The 18,810-nt window shown below is 58.1% G+C and overlaps 1 protein-coding gene across 1 annotated transcript in view; it reads right to left on the reverse strand.

Annotated features, from left to right (window-relative positions):
* Positions 1 to 6,818: 6,818 nt before the first annotated feature.
* DISP3 (dispatched RND transporter family member 3) overlaps positions 6,819 to 18,810 on the reverse strand; it is a 30,318-nt gene continuing 18,326 nt past the window's right edge. Inside the window, exons 10-20 of the mRNA XM_047871651.1 lie at positions 17,549 to 17,662; positions 16,638 to 16,774; positions 15,354 to 15,538; positions 13,421 to 13,551; positions 13,170 to 13,342; positions 12,076 to 12,202; positions 11,417 to 11,562; positions 10,014 to 10,173; positions 9,327 to 9,440; positions 8,702 to 8,868; positions 6,819 to 7,907 (exon numbers count right to left, since the gene is read on the reverse strand). Coding sequence (XP_047727607.1) covers positions 7,545 to 7,907; positions 8,702 to 8,868; positions 9,327 to 9,440; positions 10,014 to 10,173; positions 11,417 to 11,562; positions 12,076 to 12,202; positions 13,170 to 13,342; positions 13,421 to 13,551; positions 15,354 to 15,538; positions 16,638 to 16,774; positions 17,549 to 17,662 — 1,817 coding nt within the window. The 3' untranslated portion in view covers positions 6,819 to 7,544. The remainder of the gene's footprint in view (positions 7,908 to 8,701; positions 8,869 to 9,326; positions 9,441 to 10,013; positions 10,174 to 11,416; positions 11,563 to 12,075; positions 12,203 to 13,169; positions 13,343 to 13,420; positions 13,552 to 15,353; positions 15,539 to 16,637; positions 16,775 to 17,548; positions 17,663 to 18,810) is intronic.

Raw genomic sequence — 18,810 nt, forward strand, 5'->3', positions numbered from 1 at the left:
ACAGGTTAAGATAGAGCAAGTGACTTGCTCAAATTCACACAGCTAATGGAGGCAGAATGAGGACACAAAACCCGATTTCTAGGACTGCACACCAGCCCAGACACATAGCCTGGCTCCGGCCTTTTTCTATCACCCTGTGCCCCTACCAAACATCCCCTCTGCCTTCCAAACTACAAGGGGGAGAGGAAGAGACATCAGGCAATGCCACACTCCTGGTAACTCCAAAGCCTCTGATTAAATTCTTGGGCTCCAGAGCAGGTGGTTGTCCCATGTTTCTGTTTAGAGAAGGAGGCAGGGAGGCTGCCATTGGCCCCACCAGCTCCTGGCAGTGCCTGGTTCAGAGCACTTCAGCTGATGTTTGTAGATGCTTTTTCTGGGTGGAGGGTGCTCCCCTCCCTCCTTCCTCACTGTTCACCCTGCCTCACTACACCCTCCTCCAGTCTACCCTCTGCCCTGCAGCCAGAGTGAGCTCTCTAAGGAGTAGATGAAAGCCACATTTCTCCTCTGCTTAAAAAAACAATCATCCAGGTACTACATTCCTGCAGTCAAAAAAAAAATCCAAGAATGTGAAAAGATTTATTAAAAAAGTCTTCCTCCAGTGATTGTCTGCCATCTGCCTGGTACCCTCCCCCCCCCACCCCCGCCATGCCCACAGGTAACCAGTGTTTTAGCTTTTCTTGTTTCCTTCAGCATTTCTTTATGCATATACAAGTGAAAATGAGTATATATCCTCTCACCTACCTATTTTTTTAAACACATAAGCTAGCACATTTTACACACTGTTTTGCCACGTTGCCCGATTTGATGTAGCTTGGTGATGTTTCGCCTGTTGGCACTTAGCTTCCTTGTTCTTTCTTTACAGCTATAGAGTATTCTATTGTCTGAAGGGACTAATTTATTTCATTGGTCCCTGTGTTGATGGACATTTAGGAGCCCCCAGTCCTTTGCTATACCAGACAAGGCTTCAGTGATTAACGTCTACACTTGACCAGTGTATGTTTATCTGCAGGCTAAATTCTCAGAAGTGGGTTCGCTTAGTCAAAAGGATCATGCAGTTGTGATTTTGAGTGTTACTGCCAAATTACCCTCCATTTGGAGTTGTTTCTACTCTTACCAACAATGCATAAGAGAGCCTGTTTCCCCAAACCTTGCCAACAGAGTGTGTTATCAAACATTAAGATTTTTACCAATTGGACAAGCCTATAATGGTCTCCTGCTTTAAAGAACCCTTCATTATATCCCCATTCCCCTGGGATAGAGTCCAGCTTCCTTGGGCAGTCATAGGAGTGGGCACAGCTTTTTCCTTTTTAAGAGTACTTTGTCAGCCAGGAAGGTAGATGTGGACATGACTCATGGTGACATGGAACATGGTGTTCCAACAAAGAGCCATGCAAGAGAAGTGGAAGCCTTCATGGAGAAGATGGCATCTGAGCTGAGCCTTGAGGGCAGGCCAGAGTTTGACAGGTGTTAATGGGGGAAAAGTGAGGGGGACATGTACGTATAGTCCAGAATGGAGATGGGGAATGTCTGGGGCAGATGAAGAGTCTAGGATGGCTGGAGGACCTTGAAGGAGGTGAGCTTGAAGGGAGGCTTAAGGCCAGGTCATTATGGGCCTTGAATGTTATATGCAAGAGTTGGGGCTTAAGCCTGTACATAATAGAAACTCTTGAAGCCTTTGGTGGGGGGTTATTTAGTTAGGACTCTTGATTTAAAGTGAAAGAGAACCTTACTCAAAGTGGCTTAAGGAAAAGGGGATTTATTGGCTTAAGAAAGAAATCTAGGCATGTCTAGCTTCAGGCATGGCTGGATCCAGAGGCTTAAGTAATGTGATCAGAAATTTGACTTTTACCCTTAGCTCTGCTTTCCTCTGATCTGGCCTCATTTCAAGGCAGGCTCTGGGCTCCTCCCACAACCTGGGAATATCAGTCAAAAGACAGTACATCTTTCCCACGATTCCAGCAAGTCCCCAGGAAGACACTCAATGGACCGGCTTGGGTCAGGTGCCCATCCCTCCACCAATCACTTTGGTCAGGAGATGGAATGTGCTTATTGTCCGGGCCTGGGTTATATACCCACTCACCTGGTGGAGGGGTGGGGGTGATGTAAGGGGGTAATTGGGGGAGTGTGTGTGTATGGGGGAGGGTGGCCTCAGCCTCACCTGCACCACACGTCCAGGATGCGGGAAGATCCTCAAAGAAAAATCAAGGTGCAGTGACCAGAGAGGGAAGAATGGGCTTGTATGGGAGACAGATTACAGGTGGGGAAGCCAAGAAGGAGACAGTAAAGTTTAGGAAGAGGGTGGGGGAAAGGAAGAGGCTCCCTTTGAGCCCCCTGTTGGGGGTGTGGTGGTCGGGGGGGGCCCGAGCACCTCTTTGTGGCTGGGAAGCACACTCTGCCATCTGCTGCAACCAGGTCTCGGGATGCAGACCTAGTCTCTAAGGCAAATCCAGGCAGCCTTGGAGGGCGGGGCTGGTCAAAGACATCAAGCCCCATGCCAGCCTGAGCCCCTCAGGCACAGTGATGTGTGGAAGAGGGAGGCTGGGCTCGTATTATTTCACATCCGCTGGGAGTGGCTGGCATTTCACAGGACTCCGCAGAGCCTTGAATGCCAAAGGCAATGGTATTTAGCCTGCTGGAGTGCGTGTGACCACCGCTCTGAACTCCTCTAGAGGCAAAGGAGACTTGGTTCTTCCTGAGCAACTTTCTGCAGGAACCGAGGCTGGCCTGCGAGGCCTGTGCAGAGGGCCACTCCGCGTGCGTCGCTCAGCTCCCTTTGATTCACCTGGTGGGTTGTGCGTGTCACTCTGAGCCAGATGTTCTCTCCTGGGCCAGCGTGTTACCTCTTTCCATGTCTGCTGCCCCCAAAGCCTCCAGCCTTGCCCCCTCGAAGATCCAATGAATCCCTTCTTTTATTCCTAACATCAGCCTGCAGTAGGCTGTCCTTTGGCTCAAGAAGGCCTGTGTCTGGTGGGATCAACTCCCCAGAGGCAAGAAAACCGGTCCTCAGTCCCAGTCCCAGTCCCAGAAAGGGCCCTTTCTCCTCACTCTTCTTCCTCACTGCTGTCTGTTTGTGGTTATGTGTTTGAGGGTTGTTTTTTTTTTTTAATGTTTTATTTATCGTTTGAGAGAGCGTAAGTGAAGGAGGGGCAGAGAGAGAGAGAGAGAGAGAGAGAGAGAAGGGGACAGAGGATCTGAAGTGGGCTCTGTGCTTACAAGCTGACAGCAGTGAGCCCAACATGGGGCCGGAACTCACAAACTGTAAGATCGCAACCTAAGCCGAAGTCGGACGCTCAAATGACTGAGCCACCTAGGCACCCCGAGGGGTTCTTTTGTTAATTTTCCCCACCTCCACAGTAAGGTCCAGGAGGTCAGGGTCTGGGTCTGTGTTTGCGTTACCTTGTATCACTGAGGCCTGGAATGGTGCCTGGCACACAGTAGGTGCTCGGCAAGGAAGTTGTTGGACAAATGAACACACAGCTCCAATGGGTATTCTTCTGCCTGTCAGATGTGAACAATGATGGGAACAAGAGAGACTTGGGATGGCCACCGATGGTGGACGAAGAGGACAGCTGGACTTCAGGAGACTCAAATTCTGCCAGCATAGCAGTGGAAGGATTCGGAGCTCTGGACATCATTTTGTCCCCTGCCCCATTTCCCAAGGGATTATATCAATGTTCAGTGGTTTGTTCAAGGTCACCCAGGCAGGGCTGGAACTAAGACTCGGACACTGGACTCTCAACTCTAGACCTGGTGTTCCTTTTTCTGAGAGTAGCATGCAGGCAGGGGACAGCAACTGAGGGACATTTGTCAGTTGGCCCTCGGGTCAAAGGTGGTGCATGCTGAGAGGCTGAAGGGGACAGAGAACATATAGTCAGGAGCCAACAGCTCTGGGTGGGAAGCCCAGCTCTGTCTCTCACAAGCTGTGTGATCTCAGCCCAGTTACTTTTTGTCTCTGAGCTTCAATTTCCTTCAGCAGTGAAACAGAACAAAAACATTCCCTTCTAAAGCTGTGAGAATTCCCAAGAATGCATGGATAGGACCTGGGACGCAGTCGGCACTCCAAAAAAAGCTGGCTCTCATTAATAAGTATCTCCTGGCCTCCAAAGGAAGGAGGGAGAGAAGCTGGGGCTCAGGGAACTTTTGCAGGTGACAAGGGTCTCTCTCTGCCGGGCTCCCCTGGTGTCCCGTGGCCCTCCTTGGCCTGCTGAATGCCTGCACATCTTCACAGACCCCAGAATAACTGCTGTGCCCGAGCTAATGAAGGGCATCTCATTAATGCTCAGCAAAAGCTCATTAAAACCGTGAGCTGTGCATCAGTAGCAAAGGAAGGTCAAGGTTCTTTTCATGGGAGTTAGTGCCTCTGGGACTCTGCGTGCAAATATTCACAAACAAGTTAAAGGGCGATTTACTTGTAGACAAGTAGACAGTCAGGTGCGTGGGCCCAAATAGTCACCCACATCCTTCCCTCAGCCTTGCCTCGGCCCCCGCCCCGGTGAGGAGAGCATTCCTGGCCGGGAGCTGGACAGAGTGGTCACCACACAGGGCCTGAGGGACCAGGACAGGTCAGCTTTGATGAGGAAATAAAGATCCGAAGTTGAGAATGCCACCCACAGAGGGGGAGCCTGGCAGGGAGGTGGGGTGGGGGGGGTGGCGGGAGAAGCCTGGTGCTACCGGAAACTGCCCTCCCCTCTGCGTCCCAGGTGTTCATCTGTGAGACGGGAGCCGAGCTCACTGGAGAGCTAGAGGGGTCCCCAGAATAGTGCCCAGGCAGGGCAGCCCTAGTCAACTGTGGGGAGGTGACAGCGACACCAAGGCCTGGCTGCCTGCTCAACACCCCCACAACACTGAAGAAAACAGAGGCCAAGGGGAAGGAGGAGGAGCTGTTTCTTAAAAGGAAATGGGCTAAGAGAGGGTTTCTTTACAAATGGGCATTATTTGGACTGCATGCAAATGATATGCAAATGACTTTGCCTCCGCTTTAAAACTACGTTATTGGAGAGGCTATTAGACAGACGGGGCAGTCCTTTCTCAGAGCACCTTCCGGGCTGTCTTGTTGACTTGCCTCCCGGTCACCCCCTCCCGCCTGGGCTTCACCCAGAAGCTTGCCTGCTCCTCCCACAGTGCTGATCACTGGAAGGGGCACAACCCCGGAAGCGTCCTCCACGCTGCAGAGCCCTGGGTTCACCGGCCTGGCCTGAATCCCTGAGCAGCCCCTTCAGGGCTGTGTGGTCCCAAGCATGACCTGCCCCTGAGAGACAGTGCTCTTTGCTGGCCCTCCAAGGGCTCAGGTTTCACATAAGGCTGACGAGAGAGTGCTTAAGTGTGAAGTATGGTACACATTCAACGGTTTCCATCTCAGATTTTCTAACCACAGGCCTCTCGCTCGATGTGACCACCAACCTTGAATGTCCCCATCATCGGGCTTTGTTATAATTCTCCCACAGGCAGTATGCCCTTACTGGCCGAGCATACATCCTGGGGCAAGCTGGCTGGGGGTAAAGTCTGGCTCCACCTTAACTAGCTATGTGACCTAGCCAAGTCCATCTCTTAGAGCCTTGGTTTCCCCGTGTGCAAAATGGGTATGCCAGCACCCACTCTGTAAGGTTAATGAAGGATCTATGCAGGCTGAGCCCTGTTCTGGGTTGAAATGTCCCCCCAAAAGACGCACTGCAATTCTAACCCTGGCACCTACACATGTGAGCTTACTTGGAAATAGGGTCCTCGCAGATGATAAAGTCGAGTCATTAAGACAGACCCTCATCCGATACCACTGGCGTCCTTAGAAAGGGAAAATGACGTCAACATCACAGAGAAAAGACGAGCACGAGAGGGTGAAGGCAGAGATTGGAGTGATGTGTCCAGAAGCCGAGGACCAGCAAGGACTGCCAGCAACCAACAGGAGGCAGCAGAAAGGCCCAGAACAAATTCTCCCTTGGAACCTCCAGGAGGAACCACCCTGCCGACACCTTGGTTTTGGACTTCCAGCCTCCAGAACCGTGAGAGAATAAGCTTCTGTTGTCTAAGCGCCGCCCCCGCCCCCCCGCCCCGGTTGGTGGCATTTTGTTATGGCAGCCCCAGCAGATTAATACAAATCCCCAGAAGGACGTCCGGCACGGTAACTGGTACCATTAACTGCTCGGTGTCTGTCTTCACCATAGATGGGGTGGGGGTGGGGTGGGGAGGGCAGCAGTCCAAAAGTCTGCTGTTCCCGGCACAAATACCAAGTCCCTGCTTGGTTCCAGGCGGGCACTAAGTGGGAACATGGTGCTGTGCTGCTGTTGTGCATCCCTGGACCCCAGTTAATATTTACAGATGGCCAGGTGAGCCAGCCCGGAGACCACCCTTGACGCCTTTCTCACCCTCAGGGCTCAGTTCCCGCTCAGGCTGTGTGCAGCTCCCCAAAGCCCAGGGGGCAGCGTCTGCCCTGAGGAAGGCGGCCAGTACCTGGTGCAGTACGCGGCACGCCAGACGTGCTCAAAAACGCCCCAGCCGAGGAGCCAGAGGAACCCCTTAAAAGAAGGCACATCTACTGAGCCCCACTCCCACAGAGCTACCCAAAGCCCCCAACCTCGCCCCTGCATGCAGAGCACTCTGGGACCTTGGTCCCTGGGGGGCCCAGGCCCACCCCCTCGCCTGCGAATACTTAGTTATCACGATTTGAAGAATATGGGGGAGCCAGTGATGTTACGATGCTCGTGTTAATGGCGGCAGTTTCCTGTCACTGGGATTGGAACCATCTGCTGTGAGATGCCGGCAGGCACAATCAGCCCCCATCTCCCAGGGGCTGCCTCCCCCAATTCCGGCCCCAGAGTCGAGTGGGGGAGCTGGGGAATTGCATCAGTGAGGAAGGCTGTGTTGGGGCCCTGAAGCCCCCGGGGAGAAGGAGCCTGTTGAGGCTGGGGCCAGGGTCGGGCATGCAGAACCCCAGGCCAGTCTCTGTACTCTCTGGCCAGGACCAAAAGGCCTGGGAGGGACCACAGGACCACCCAGCACTGGCCGCCATAAAGCTGGGGGAAGGGAAAAATAGGATAGGGGGTGCAAGGCCCCTGCCCTTGAACCCGCTGTGCTCTTCCTGCAAATTCCCCGAGGGAAGCATGGGACTCAGGAGGCGGCTGGGCTCTGTCACCGACCCAGCTACAGGTCAGTCAATTTGCCTCCTGGTGCCTCAGTTTTCACATCTGCAGAACGGGGGCCCTGTAACACCCGCGTGCGAAAGTTGTCAGCACTGAGGCAGTGTGAGAGGGACACCCCCGTGGTGACCCGGCATGGAGGGGGGCTGGACTCTTCTGCTATCAGGGGATGTCTGGCACGGTGGTAGCCAGCTTCCCACCCAACTCTGGCTGGGCACCGTGATGAAGGCAGTGTGGGCCACACAGGTGGGCATCGGCTCCCACGCTGAGCGACTTGGCGCCTTTCCAGCTCAGGCTTGGGAACAGAATGAGTTAGAGCCGAGCCAGGAAACATGTCTCTGGGATCAGAGAGAAAGGGCCTCGTCCCACACCCGCTGGACAAAAGGTGCGTTAAGTCAGGACCCAGTGCCAGTGCTATAGGGAGGTCCCAGTGGGCAGGGGGATCTTATAGCCACTCCGGAGGAGCATGAGGCAGGCGGCCAGCCCCAGGGCCCCCGCCAGGAGCACGGCGCCCAGGGCTTTGAGGAAGGAAGTCCTGGTCCGGGTGAAGGAGCCGGGGGCCATGATGCCAAGCAGGGCCGTGCTGACCGTGAGCGTGTAGAGGATGGAGACACCTGTGTTGAGCGCGACGATCTTGCCGAACTTGGCAAACGGGGCGATGATGCAGAAGAAGAGGGGCACCGTGGCGATGACCGTGGTGAGGGCGCTGGAGACGATGGCCACTCCCACGTGCCGCACGGCCTCCAGTGTCCTCCATTGGCGCTGTGAGTGGGCGTCCTGGTGTGGGGTGAGGGCAAGAGCTGGGGCCAGGGACGGACATGCCAGCGGGATCCCTCCCTGCCTGGGGCCAGCCCGCTCCTGGAGGCCCCCAATTCTGCCTCCATAAATGGGGCCAGTAACGGCACCTGCTCCCCAGGGTGGGTGTGAAGATGAACCAACTCCCTGAAGAGGGCGCACAGGCAGGCGCTTAAAGGTTGCTATGACGACCAGGCTAAGGCTGATTTGCACAGTAGGTCCTTACAAATGGCCCTGATTGGAACGGAGCTCTTTCTTTTGACCAAAAGCACCTAAACACATAGCTGATTCACGTATTTATGAGCGTTTTCACACCACCACAACTCCAGGTTAGGAAACAACGAAAACTTTACGAGACCCAGAGCTGGTGTGGGCACAGAGTATGTGACTACATTCTCACTAAGCCGAGAGGTCCGGACGGGTGGTTGGTGGCCTCAGAGTCATGACTGGAACAGCCTGCCCTGCTCCCCAGGCTGGAGAATGAGACTCGGACACAGGGAAGCAGGAAGGGCCCTTGGGCGTCAATGGGTCCAACCCCTTATGCTCATTAGAGAAACAGGCTGGGGGATGGACCCACCCAAGGCCCGGAGCGCTGCTCGGTGGAAATGCCTTAGGACCCGAGTCCCCTGGGCGAGGAGACTGGCCGTGGAAACCTCAGCCCCTGGAACGCAGTCTGGTTGGGAGCTGGGCACCAGGGATGTCCAGCTGTCCTGGAGGGTCCCTCCGCTGCACCGGGGACGGGAGATGCATTGGGGTAGGACTGACAGGTCGCTCACCTCAGCCTGGTGCGGGGGCAGGTTCTCTCCGGCCAGCAGGTAGCCCTCAACCAGATGGACGCAGTAATCCACGGAGGAGCCGACGAGGATGGACAGGGAGATGGCCTCCACGGCACCCATCTCCCAGCCGCTCCAGTACATAATGGTCACCACAAGGCAGACGATGCCTGCAGAGGGCGGGGGGGAGGCAGCTTGGACCCAGCCTCACCCACACAGTCCTGGAGGGGTCCTGGGTGAACTCAGAGGGCCCCTGGGGAATGGGGCCAAGCCTAGAGTGGAGCCCCCACTTCTAGACACAGGAGGGACAAGGAGGGCCAGGGCCAGAGAGAAGCGGACGCTCCAAGGGGGGGGACAGGTGCGGCAAGGGGTCACTGGGCCAGGAGCTACTACCCGGCGACACGCGGCTCCCTTGCAGGAGCACACACGCCTGTGGGGCACCGTCCTATGCACGCCTGTGGCTGAGGGTCTTTCTGCCTGGGAGGGAGGTGGGGGTGGCTGGGAAACCTTCACCGAGGAGATGTGACAGTTAAGGGTGGAGAGAAACCTGCCGACCGGAGGCCACTAGAAAGGCCCCTGCCCACTCCTGGCCCCACAGCCTGATGCCTGTCACCCCTCTGCCACATACCCAAGATGCTCAGGAGCACAGGCAGCAGGAGGAGCACGTGGGTGGTGAACACGGCCACGGCGGCCACACAGATGAGCAAGGACAGGGCCAGGCCGTACAGGGCGCTCTGCACCCCTGGAAGGCAAGAGCAGACGGTCCTCAGCTGGGCTTCGTGGGTGCGGCGCCTACAGGCCCCCCTCCCCTCCGTGGTTCCGAGGTTACTGGGGTTCCACGGGTGGACACGGTCACCACTAGCTGTGTCACTCTGGGCAAGCCATGACCTCCCTGAGCCTCACCCGTAAAAGAGGGCAATCACAGCCCCTACCCCACAGGCCTTGTTGGGAGTTTAGAGAGAACGTGGGTCAGGCCCTCGGCACGGGGCGTGGCACCAGGAAGGCCCAGCATGACAGAGACCTGCCATGTGGTGATCACTGTTACTTTCTAGGCGGCCAGATTCAAGATCGGAGAACGTGGCTAGGTACCCCAGAGCAGGAGACCCCAATTCTGGCCTCCGATGGGTACTCTTGGCCACCATGCTGTTCTGGTTGCTGCAGGGCTCTTGGCCAGGACTGAGGAGATGACAGGCTGTAGCTCAGACAGGCCCTGCCCTGCCCTCCCCACCCCAGGTCACCTCCCTGTCCCTACCCTCCTCCCCCACCTGCTGCCACCGGCCCCGGCCCCGGCGTGGGGGACAGGGCTGCCACTTGCCTATGATCTCCATGAAGATCTGTTTCCAGTGCTCGCAAGTCTGGAAGCCTCGGCGCAGGGCTGAGCCCTCAGGGAACGTCTGCAGCTGCTGCTGTAGGAAGCTCTCCCAGCGCAGGTAGTCGGAGTATGTCTGGAAGGAGGACTTGCCCTTGTACGTGGTCTGTGGGGCACATGAGTCAGTGAGACGGGCAGGGGGCGGTGCCCACTCACCCTTCCCAGGTGACAGCCGGTCTGCTCTGTGGCAGATGCAGCCGGCCCTTGGCCACCTGCACACAGAGGATGCTGTGCGTGGGGGCGGAGGGGGCCACAGTCCAGGATTACCTCCCACCAGCCTCTGAGTGCACGTGTGATCCTTACAAGGGCAGCAGGTTCTGATGTAACCACAGTCCCCGTCCCTTTCTAGCAGAGCCCGCTGCAGCTCCCAGAGCCCCCTTGCTCTCACGCCACGCCCTCTGCACACGCTGTTCCCTCTGCCTGCACAGCCAGCTCCCACTTGGCCTTCAAGGCTCTCACTAGGGTTCTGTCTCTTCCAGGAGCCCTTCTTTGATTAACCAAGACAGGCCTCTGCTGGGCTCTGCAAGGCCTCGGTGCTTCCCCATCATAGCTGTTGTCACTGCCCAGCAAGCTGCCCGTCTCCTGGCTGCAGCGTGAGTCTGCTTCACAGCCCCCAGCTCTGAGGAGCCGTTCGGGGGAAGAGGCAGGCACTCACCCTGCTCTGGGACTTTCACGTGTATCCTCACTGACCCCGTCCTGCAGAGGAGGAACCTGAGGCCGGCGGGGATACGTGATTTGTTCAAGGACACAGAGCACACCAGGATCAGAGGTGGAGCCGGACCCTGGGTCTCAGCACAGGGACAGCAGGGGCGGGCTTGGGAAGCCTCGTGGAACGAAGTGCCAGGGCCCTGAGGTCCGCAGATGCCCAAGTCAGGGCTCTCATGTGCTCACATGTGCGTGCGTGTGCGTGTGCGTGCGTGTGCACGTGGGAGTCCAGGGAGTGTCAGGATGAGAGAGGAAGCAGTGATGTGCGTGGATGGCTGGTCCTTTGGCTTCCAAGCTCTTCCGGGGCAGGCCCAGCACCTGGCTCTGTGACCTACAACCAGGCCCCCCAAAGGGGCCCTCAGAGGGGAGCATCCTAGACTCTCACCAGCCCCCAACCTCGTCTGCTCCCCAGCCCAGAGGCTGCAAAACGACACACACCCTGGGCTGGTGGGAACCGGCGGACAGCCGACATCAGAGAAAGGGCAGCGCCCTGTGGTCAGGTGGCCCTGGTTTAAAACCCGATGCTGACACTCATAACCACGTGACCCGAGCAGCCCCTCTGGTCTCGGCTGGGGGCGGGGAATCAGGTGCACACACGTGAGGCGAGCCCTCGGCACTGTGCCCGGCTGGCCATGGGAGCTTACCGACTCAAAGGCCATGGAGATCCACTGCACTCGGCCTTCCTTGACGCCCACCGCCCCGTGGGACAGCTGCCCCGGGAGCAGGTTGGGCTCCGGCAGCTCTTTGCATTCAGGGTGCAGCATCTGCAGGACGGAGGAGGTGCTGTAGCCTGCGGGGAGAAGGGGAGAGAGGTGGTTGGGGAGGGGACCCCGGGAGAGCACCCCTGGACCCCCCATCCCCACCCCCCACCGGACGTGTGTCCTCACCCGTCGGGTGAGAGTATGGGAGGGGTGCACGCCCTTCCCCCAGCCCCCCAGCTTTCAAACATGTCTGTAACCAGTGGCAGTGCCATTAGGCAACTTACAACAGTCACTTGCCATCGGGGTGGAAAAGGACATCTTGTGCCCCTTGAGCAGAGCCCTGGCAGGGCCTCATCTGTGTCAGCCCCGGCCCTGGCTCCCAGTTCTGGAAAAGCTACTCCTGCAGGTGCCCCCACACATGTGCACGTCTGCACCTGTTCAGGTTCACGCATGAGCCCACTCGGCAAGAGTCACGCACCCCTCACCCCAGCATAGATGCAAATTCAGGCACAGATGCATGTCTGCAGGACACGCGCCAGGCACACGTGTGCTCACGGCTGTCCACCCATGGAGCCTCCCCAGCCTGTCCTCCCCCCGCGCACCTGAGGGAAGGCACTGGGCCCCGCCTGGCTTCACCAGCTCCGAGTTCCCCGCGATGGCCTTGCAGAGGCGACACAGGTGCCCAATTTCTTTGAAGAGATCAAAGCTGCTGTCATAGATGACACTGCCCTTTCCCAAGGAGACACAAGCGGGCACAGGCTGCTCAGTGAGTCAGGAACTCGGCCCTGGGCCCTGCCCCGGGGCCAGAACCTCCGAAGCTCCCACCACCATCACAGACACTGTGCTGGAGCCCCGGGCACAGTTGCCTGAGGTCCCTGCCCGAGTCCACTCTGTAGGGATCCCACCACTGCCCACCCTGCACAGTGAGCCCCCCGGGCTCACCCCTGCTTTTACCCACAGGCTCTCACGGGGGCTTCCTGCTCCCTCCCCTCCCTCTGCACGTCCAAATCCCTCACCCACTTCCCCAGTGTGCTTTGTTCCCTCCTCACCTCCCCACCCTCCTCTAAACACCTCGGGATCCTCGGTCTAGACTGATCACACAGATCTCAGACTGTTCTGGCTCCCGAATTACTTCGGGAAAGATTCCTGTATACTCAGCTGGACTGGCTTCTCAAGGCAGGAGCTATGACGGTACCACATCCACAGCCCTGCCTACCACGTGCTCAGCCCCCACTCTGTGCCAGGCAGACCCAGCCACGGCTCCATCCGTGTCTCTCCCTTTCAGACACCCGAGAGCCCAGCACAGGGCACAAGCGTGTACAAGGGAGGAGACAGAGCGGAGGGCCCCTTGGTCAGGCACGCAGCAAGGGCTGTGGGCGCAGGGAGGGCCTCCTGCAGAAGGAGGGGGTTTATACACCTGCATTCTCCCTCAGCTCCGTTCTAGCCCCTCATGCTGAGGGGGCAACCAGCTCAGGCCCAAAATGTACCCAGATTCCTGGGTGATTCTAAGAGCTCAACCCTGATCACTCCTCAAGATAAACAGTGCCCTCAAGAGCCCATGGTGGTCCCGTCTGAGCTCGGTGAGCAAAGGAGCCAGGAGGGGGTATGGGGAGCAGGGCTAGTGGCCGCCCGAGCCTGGTTTGTGAACCTGGTGCAGTCGGGTCCTCCGGCATCTGCTCAAAGTGGGCCCACGTACCGGGTCTCCGATGACATGGTTGTCCACCTGTCGCGTGCGGTTGATGCCAATAATGCCAAAGACCACGAAGACCATGGCCCCGGTGTCCACCAGCGGCCGCACGGCTGGCTTCCCGCAGCCGGTGTTCACGCAGGGGTTGAAGCCGAAGGTGGCCGAGAGGCGGGCCTTGGGCACTGCAGAGGGAGTCACGTCTGTACAAGAGGGTGGGGCCCGGCTCCCCAGGCCCCAAGGCAGCCTCCCCATGCACGTACCTTTCTCACTGGGCACATAGAAGAAGCCTTTGGTGGGGCCGTCGGGGCTGGAGCTCAGCAAGCAGCCCGGAGGCGCGGCGCACACACGCCCGTGGAAAGGGGGCTTGTGGGACTGAGCAAAGTACACTTTCCTGTGGAGGCAAAGGAGCCGGGCTGAGGCTGGGAAGGCTGGGAGGAGCCTGGGAGGTGAGGCAAGCACAGCCATGTGTGGCTGCGAGCAGGGGCTAGAAGAGTGCAGGGGACGGACTCGGGTCCCCCAGCACAAGGATGTGGTCTCAGGTTGGGGGCTGGGCTCTGGAGGCCACTTCTAGTCTGGCCACTGCCAAGGCGCTCCCCAGGGCTGCCTCACAGCCTTCCCCTCTGCGTGTCTCCCCACCTGCTGCATGAGGGGTGAAGACCAGGTTTCCAAACCGCCCTGCAGGGGGTGCAAGAGTTCACAGAGGGGCCCCCCGGGGCCAGCCTCAGGGTTCCTGCTCAGAGGCACCCTCACCTTAACCTGAACAGTCACTGAGCCTCAAGATTCTGTCTGAAGCAAGGGTTCTGCAGTTAGCTTGTTCACCACTGGACCTGATGGAGCTCAAGGTTCTTTCTAGAATGTTCTAAGCTCGTCCAGGCAGCCTGATCCCAGTTGCCGTTGTGTCCTTGCAGAGCAAGCCCAGCCCTGGCCTCAGGGGAGAGCGGGCAGAGGGACCCCCACTGCCTGAGCCAGGGTACCCGAGGCTGGAAGGACCCAGAGAACCCGTCTCAGTCACCTCCCCACTCCCCCCAACCTCTGCACCACTGCCCTCTGCCTCAAGTGGAGTCCAGCCTTTGTGGGTGCCTGGTGCCCTGAGGCCAGGCTGTCAGAGACCGTAGCCCCGTGTGTCACCAGCACAGGGACCGCACTGCTGCTCTCTGGGCACGTATCATCATTTGTAACGACATCGCGGCTGACTCGTTAGCTGCTGTCTCCCGCTGGCCGGCCTAAGGGCAGGACCCACATCTGTCCTGTTTACCACCGTATCCCCAGGACTAGCACGGTGCTGGCACACAGTCGGTGCCCCGTGTTTGTTACGTGAATGAACGATAAAATACAGCCTCAATGGAGAAATGAATGTGGGGTCAGAACACAGGAATAAAACCTGGGAAAGAGGTGCCCCCAGCTGCTCAGAGACCCGCTCCCCCCTTCCAGTGCACAGGCACAGAATCCCAACACTCATTAAGTATTTTGGGGCACTTATGTCATACCAGGCACTAGGCAGGGCCTGGGGATACGACAGGTAAGTATAATAGACACAGTCCCTCTCCTGTCTCCTTATGGTCGGTGGGGGGGGAGGGAGGGCAGTGTTTTCTGAATTGATTATATTGGGAGAGAATGTGAAGAGTGCCTTCGAGAGGACGTACGGAGCGCACATGTCCATTCATTCAGCAAGTGTTAGCCGAGCGCCCCCTGTGTGCAAGACATCGTGCCAGGTGCGAGGGACGGAGCAGGGGAAGCAGTCAGGGCGCCTGTGGAAGGATGCCCGCGTGCTCCTGACGCAACACAGCTTATAAACCAGCCAGTCAGTGTGTTTCCAGGTGGTGATGGGGCCAGACTGGGAGCAGGGGGTCCCTCGCAGGGAGAGAGAGCGGGTGTGGCTCTTCTGGATGGAGGCGGGGGGGGGGGGGGGTAAGCCTCTCCCCAGGGGGGGCATCTGAGTAGACACCTGAACCCTGGAAAGGGGCCAGCACATGAGGCTTGCGAAGGAGCTGCGGAGCCAGCACGAGGCAGAGCGGCAGAGCAGGTCACGGGCCGTCCTCTGCGCCCGCGTTCCCCGCGCCCCGGTCCCGGGCACAGAACCACCTGAACGCGTGTGTGCACACGGACAGGGGTTTCCTAAAGGTGTCTGCTGACATCCCTGGCGAGAAGGGGGCCGAGCTGGCGGACACCGGCTTATCCGCGATGCTCTGTTACCGGGTGTGCTGCTGCTCCTTGGCGGCCGCGTAGAAGCTGAAGTCAAACTTCCAGCCCCGCTTGGCGTCACAGGCCAAGGTTGTCACCATCCACTTGCGGGAGGGGCTCGCCGCCTGGAGCAGCCCTACTGTAGACATACAAGCGGTCAGCTTCTTGGTGAAGTTACCCAAAGGCGCTCTATACACCTAGGCAGTGGAGCGACAGAGACAAGACACGTGACTCCGGGGGGCTGCCTCGGCCTGGGCCCGGCCTCAGGCTCCGCGCCCTCCCCCTGAGGCTGGTCCCACCCCATCCCCGCGCCCACAGCTGGGGACAGAGGCTCAGGAGGCCTGGGTTCGAGTCTGCACATTGGGCAAATCATTCCCTCCCTGTCTGAGCCTCAGCCCTTTTCTGCAGCTGAGCACCTACTGTGTGCCAGGCCCTGAACACACAGTAGTCAGCAACATGGGCTTGGTCCCTGCCCCCCGGGGGGCTGCTGATCACCATGGCTTTGGGTTCTTGCAGGGGCTGTGAATTAAAGAGTCAGGATGATAAGACACGGGATAAACGGGCAGGGGAGGAGGAGGGTGAACCGAGCGAGAAGTGCGCGGGCACAGGGCCCTGTGAGGAGGTGACAGTGACGCTGAGGCATCAGTGAGGGGCCTGTCATGCATTAAGCTGGAAGGAAAGCTTTCTGGGCAGTGGGAACAGCAGTGCAAAGGCTCAGGGTCAGGAAACGCCACAGGCATCTTTCAAATGGAAATATAAAGCCTGAACACAGGAACTGACGTAGGTAACTACGTCCCCCCGAGGGTGTAACATGTCAGAGAAACACAGGTGACTCCTGACAGGGCCTGGGTTGGCCCTCAGAGGCTCTTTGCTGGGGTGCAGGAGCGGCTGCCAAGAACCACATGTAACTTGCTGAGCAGCACTTGCTGTGTCTTACGTGCTACATGCCATGCAGGCCTCACTTCATGGACCTCCGACCCTGGCTGTGCTTTACACACCCCATTTCACAGATGAAGAAACTGAGGCTCAGAGAGATTAAGTAAGCTGCCCGAAGACACCCAGATTACAGATGGCAGAGCCAGGACTCGAACCCAGGTCTGGCTGACTTGGGAGCCCATGCTGTCCCCGCTCTGTAGGTGCCGCAGACCTGGCTGGGAGAGGGTCCTCATCTCCTGTAGCAGCTCCATCCTCGCAGACCCCGCCTCCCCCTCCCTACATGGCCAGTGCCCGCCAGTGCGGCGTCGAGGGCCACCTTCCTCGGCAGCAGCGGTTCAAGTCCCGGCAGCCCGGACTCACCTGAAAGGAGGGCACCTCCCCGTCCCCGGGGGACACGATCTGCCAAGGGGCAGGCAGGCTGGCGTTGAGGGAGAACCTGTACACGGCCGGGTGACCCTTACTCTTCACCTTGGAGACATACACGGTGCCTGGGGAGTCTGGGAGACAAACGAAGGATGGAGGAGGGGTGGACAGTCACCCTGACCGGCTTCCCTGACCCCGGAGCAGCCCGCTCTCTGTTCTGCATCAGGGCTCAGCTCTGAATGCTGGCTCTGCGCCTCTCTATTGGACCGAGTCCACGGCAAGCTGGGGGTGCTGGTGGTGGACGCGGGGATGGGTTGGTAGCACAGATGAAAGGGAGACGGCAGTGGTCACCTGGATGGGGTGGCGGCATAGGTGGAGGGAGTGACGGCGATGGTACGGATCGTGGTGACGAGGTGCAAGCAATGTGGGCAGTGCCACCCAGGGCGGGGCGCGGGCTGCGTGGTGGGGCCAGAGCTGGGAGTGACAGTGGTAGGCACAGAGGGGTGATGACAGCCAGGGGATGACAAGGACACACAAAACTGTCCCAGGGTGGGGGCTGATTCCTACACGTGTCCTAGCACCCCATCTGTGACAGAGACCCGGGCAGGGATGAGCCACCCTCCAGGGCTCAGGACACCCCTGTCTTCCCCCAGACACTCAGGGTGGATCTGGTGCACGGCGGGTTCCTAGGGCACCAGAGCCTGGCTGTGGTGCTGGCAGGAGGGGCCCTGAGGTCACCCCCCCCCCCACAACCCAACCCCTCCTCAGTGACCCCAAGAACACAGACTGTTGTTCTCCCAGGAGACCCAGGGAATGAATGTCATCTATCTCCACAGGACCTCCACACCCCAGCATCAGGCAGGATCCCCCAGAGCCCCCACCCCAGCCAGAACACATGCCCCACTTACCCTGTGGGGTGGCCTCAGGCCGGCTGGCCCAGGAGACCCCTGAGCCCCGCTTCTTCTTCTCCAGGGACATCCGGATGTTGTTTTGCAGGCTGTGGGGCTTCTCCTGGAACAGACCTGCCCCCCCCCCCCACGTCATTAGGGACACAGGGCCTCCCTGGCTGAGCCTGGCAGGGGAGGGCAGAGACTGGGACGGATAACAGCCCCAGGGACGTGGGCCCCAGGGCTCTCAGCTTAGGGGGAGGGGTGTCAGGGGTCTGAAAGAAACAGGATGGAACTAAAAAAGTGCCAAATATCGAATTTGCAGGAATCTTTATTTAAAAATTTTTTTTGTTTATTTTTTTTGAGAGAGGAAGACAGAGACACAGAGTTCTAGCAGGGGAGGGGCAGAGAGAGAGAGGGAGACACAGAATCCGAAGCAGGCTCCAGGCTCCGAGCTGTCAGCGCAGAGCCCGACATGGGGGCTCGGGCTCCTGAACTGCGAGATCATGACCTGAGCCAAAGTTGGATGCTTAACCGACTCAGCCACTCAGGCGCCCCTGATTTTGCAGGAATCTTAAGGCGAAAGAAAGGCACCTGTCAGCTCCACCCAGGAAAGACATGCGGATGCATTCCCTCATCCTCCTCGCCACGCCTCATGTCCCTGCTCTGGCAAACGGGGTGACCCCGAATCTCCAGAGGGTGGTGGAAGGACCAGATGGGGTGCTGCATCTCGGGCACTTGGCTACATGTCTGGTTTGTGATAAATGCTCAATTAGTGGGAACAATTAGAAAAGGAACGTCATCAACTAGCACAGATGACAGGGGACTGTCTCGTTTTGCCTCAACCACTGCGGATGAATTTTCTGTTTTCTTTGTTGTTTTCTAATGAGAGAAATTTGACACCTTCAAAGATGCAATCTTCACAATAATTCTAGAAGGTCGCTATCATTAACCCCGCTTGACAAAGGAGAAAGCAGAGGTTCAGGGAGGTGCCGTGACCCACAAAGGAAGTGAGAGGCAGAGCCTCATTCAGATCCAGTCTCATTGGCCCTGCAAGCCCTTTTTGGGACAACATGAACAGGTCCCTCTGAGAGGCAGTTCAGAATGCTGAGAGCTACAAGGGGCTGGGGGCTGGACTTGGGCTGGCATCCTGGCCCTTCTCCAGATGATTCCAGGAGTTTCGGCACTATCCTGGGTTTTGTCCATCTGTGAAATGGTAGTAGATGTGGCTTTTTGACTCTGGGCCCTGAGGGATGGCAGGTGGCCTCATAGCGGCAGTAGTA

This window comes from Prionailurus viverrinus, chromosome C1 (assembly GCF_022837055.1).
Source record: "Prionailurus viverrinus isolate Anna chromosome C1, UM_Priviv_1.0, whole genome shotgun sequence".
NCBI classification, from domain to species: Eukaryota; Metazoa; Chordata; class Mammalia; order Carnivora; family Felidae; genus Prionailurus; species Prionailurus viverrinus.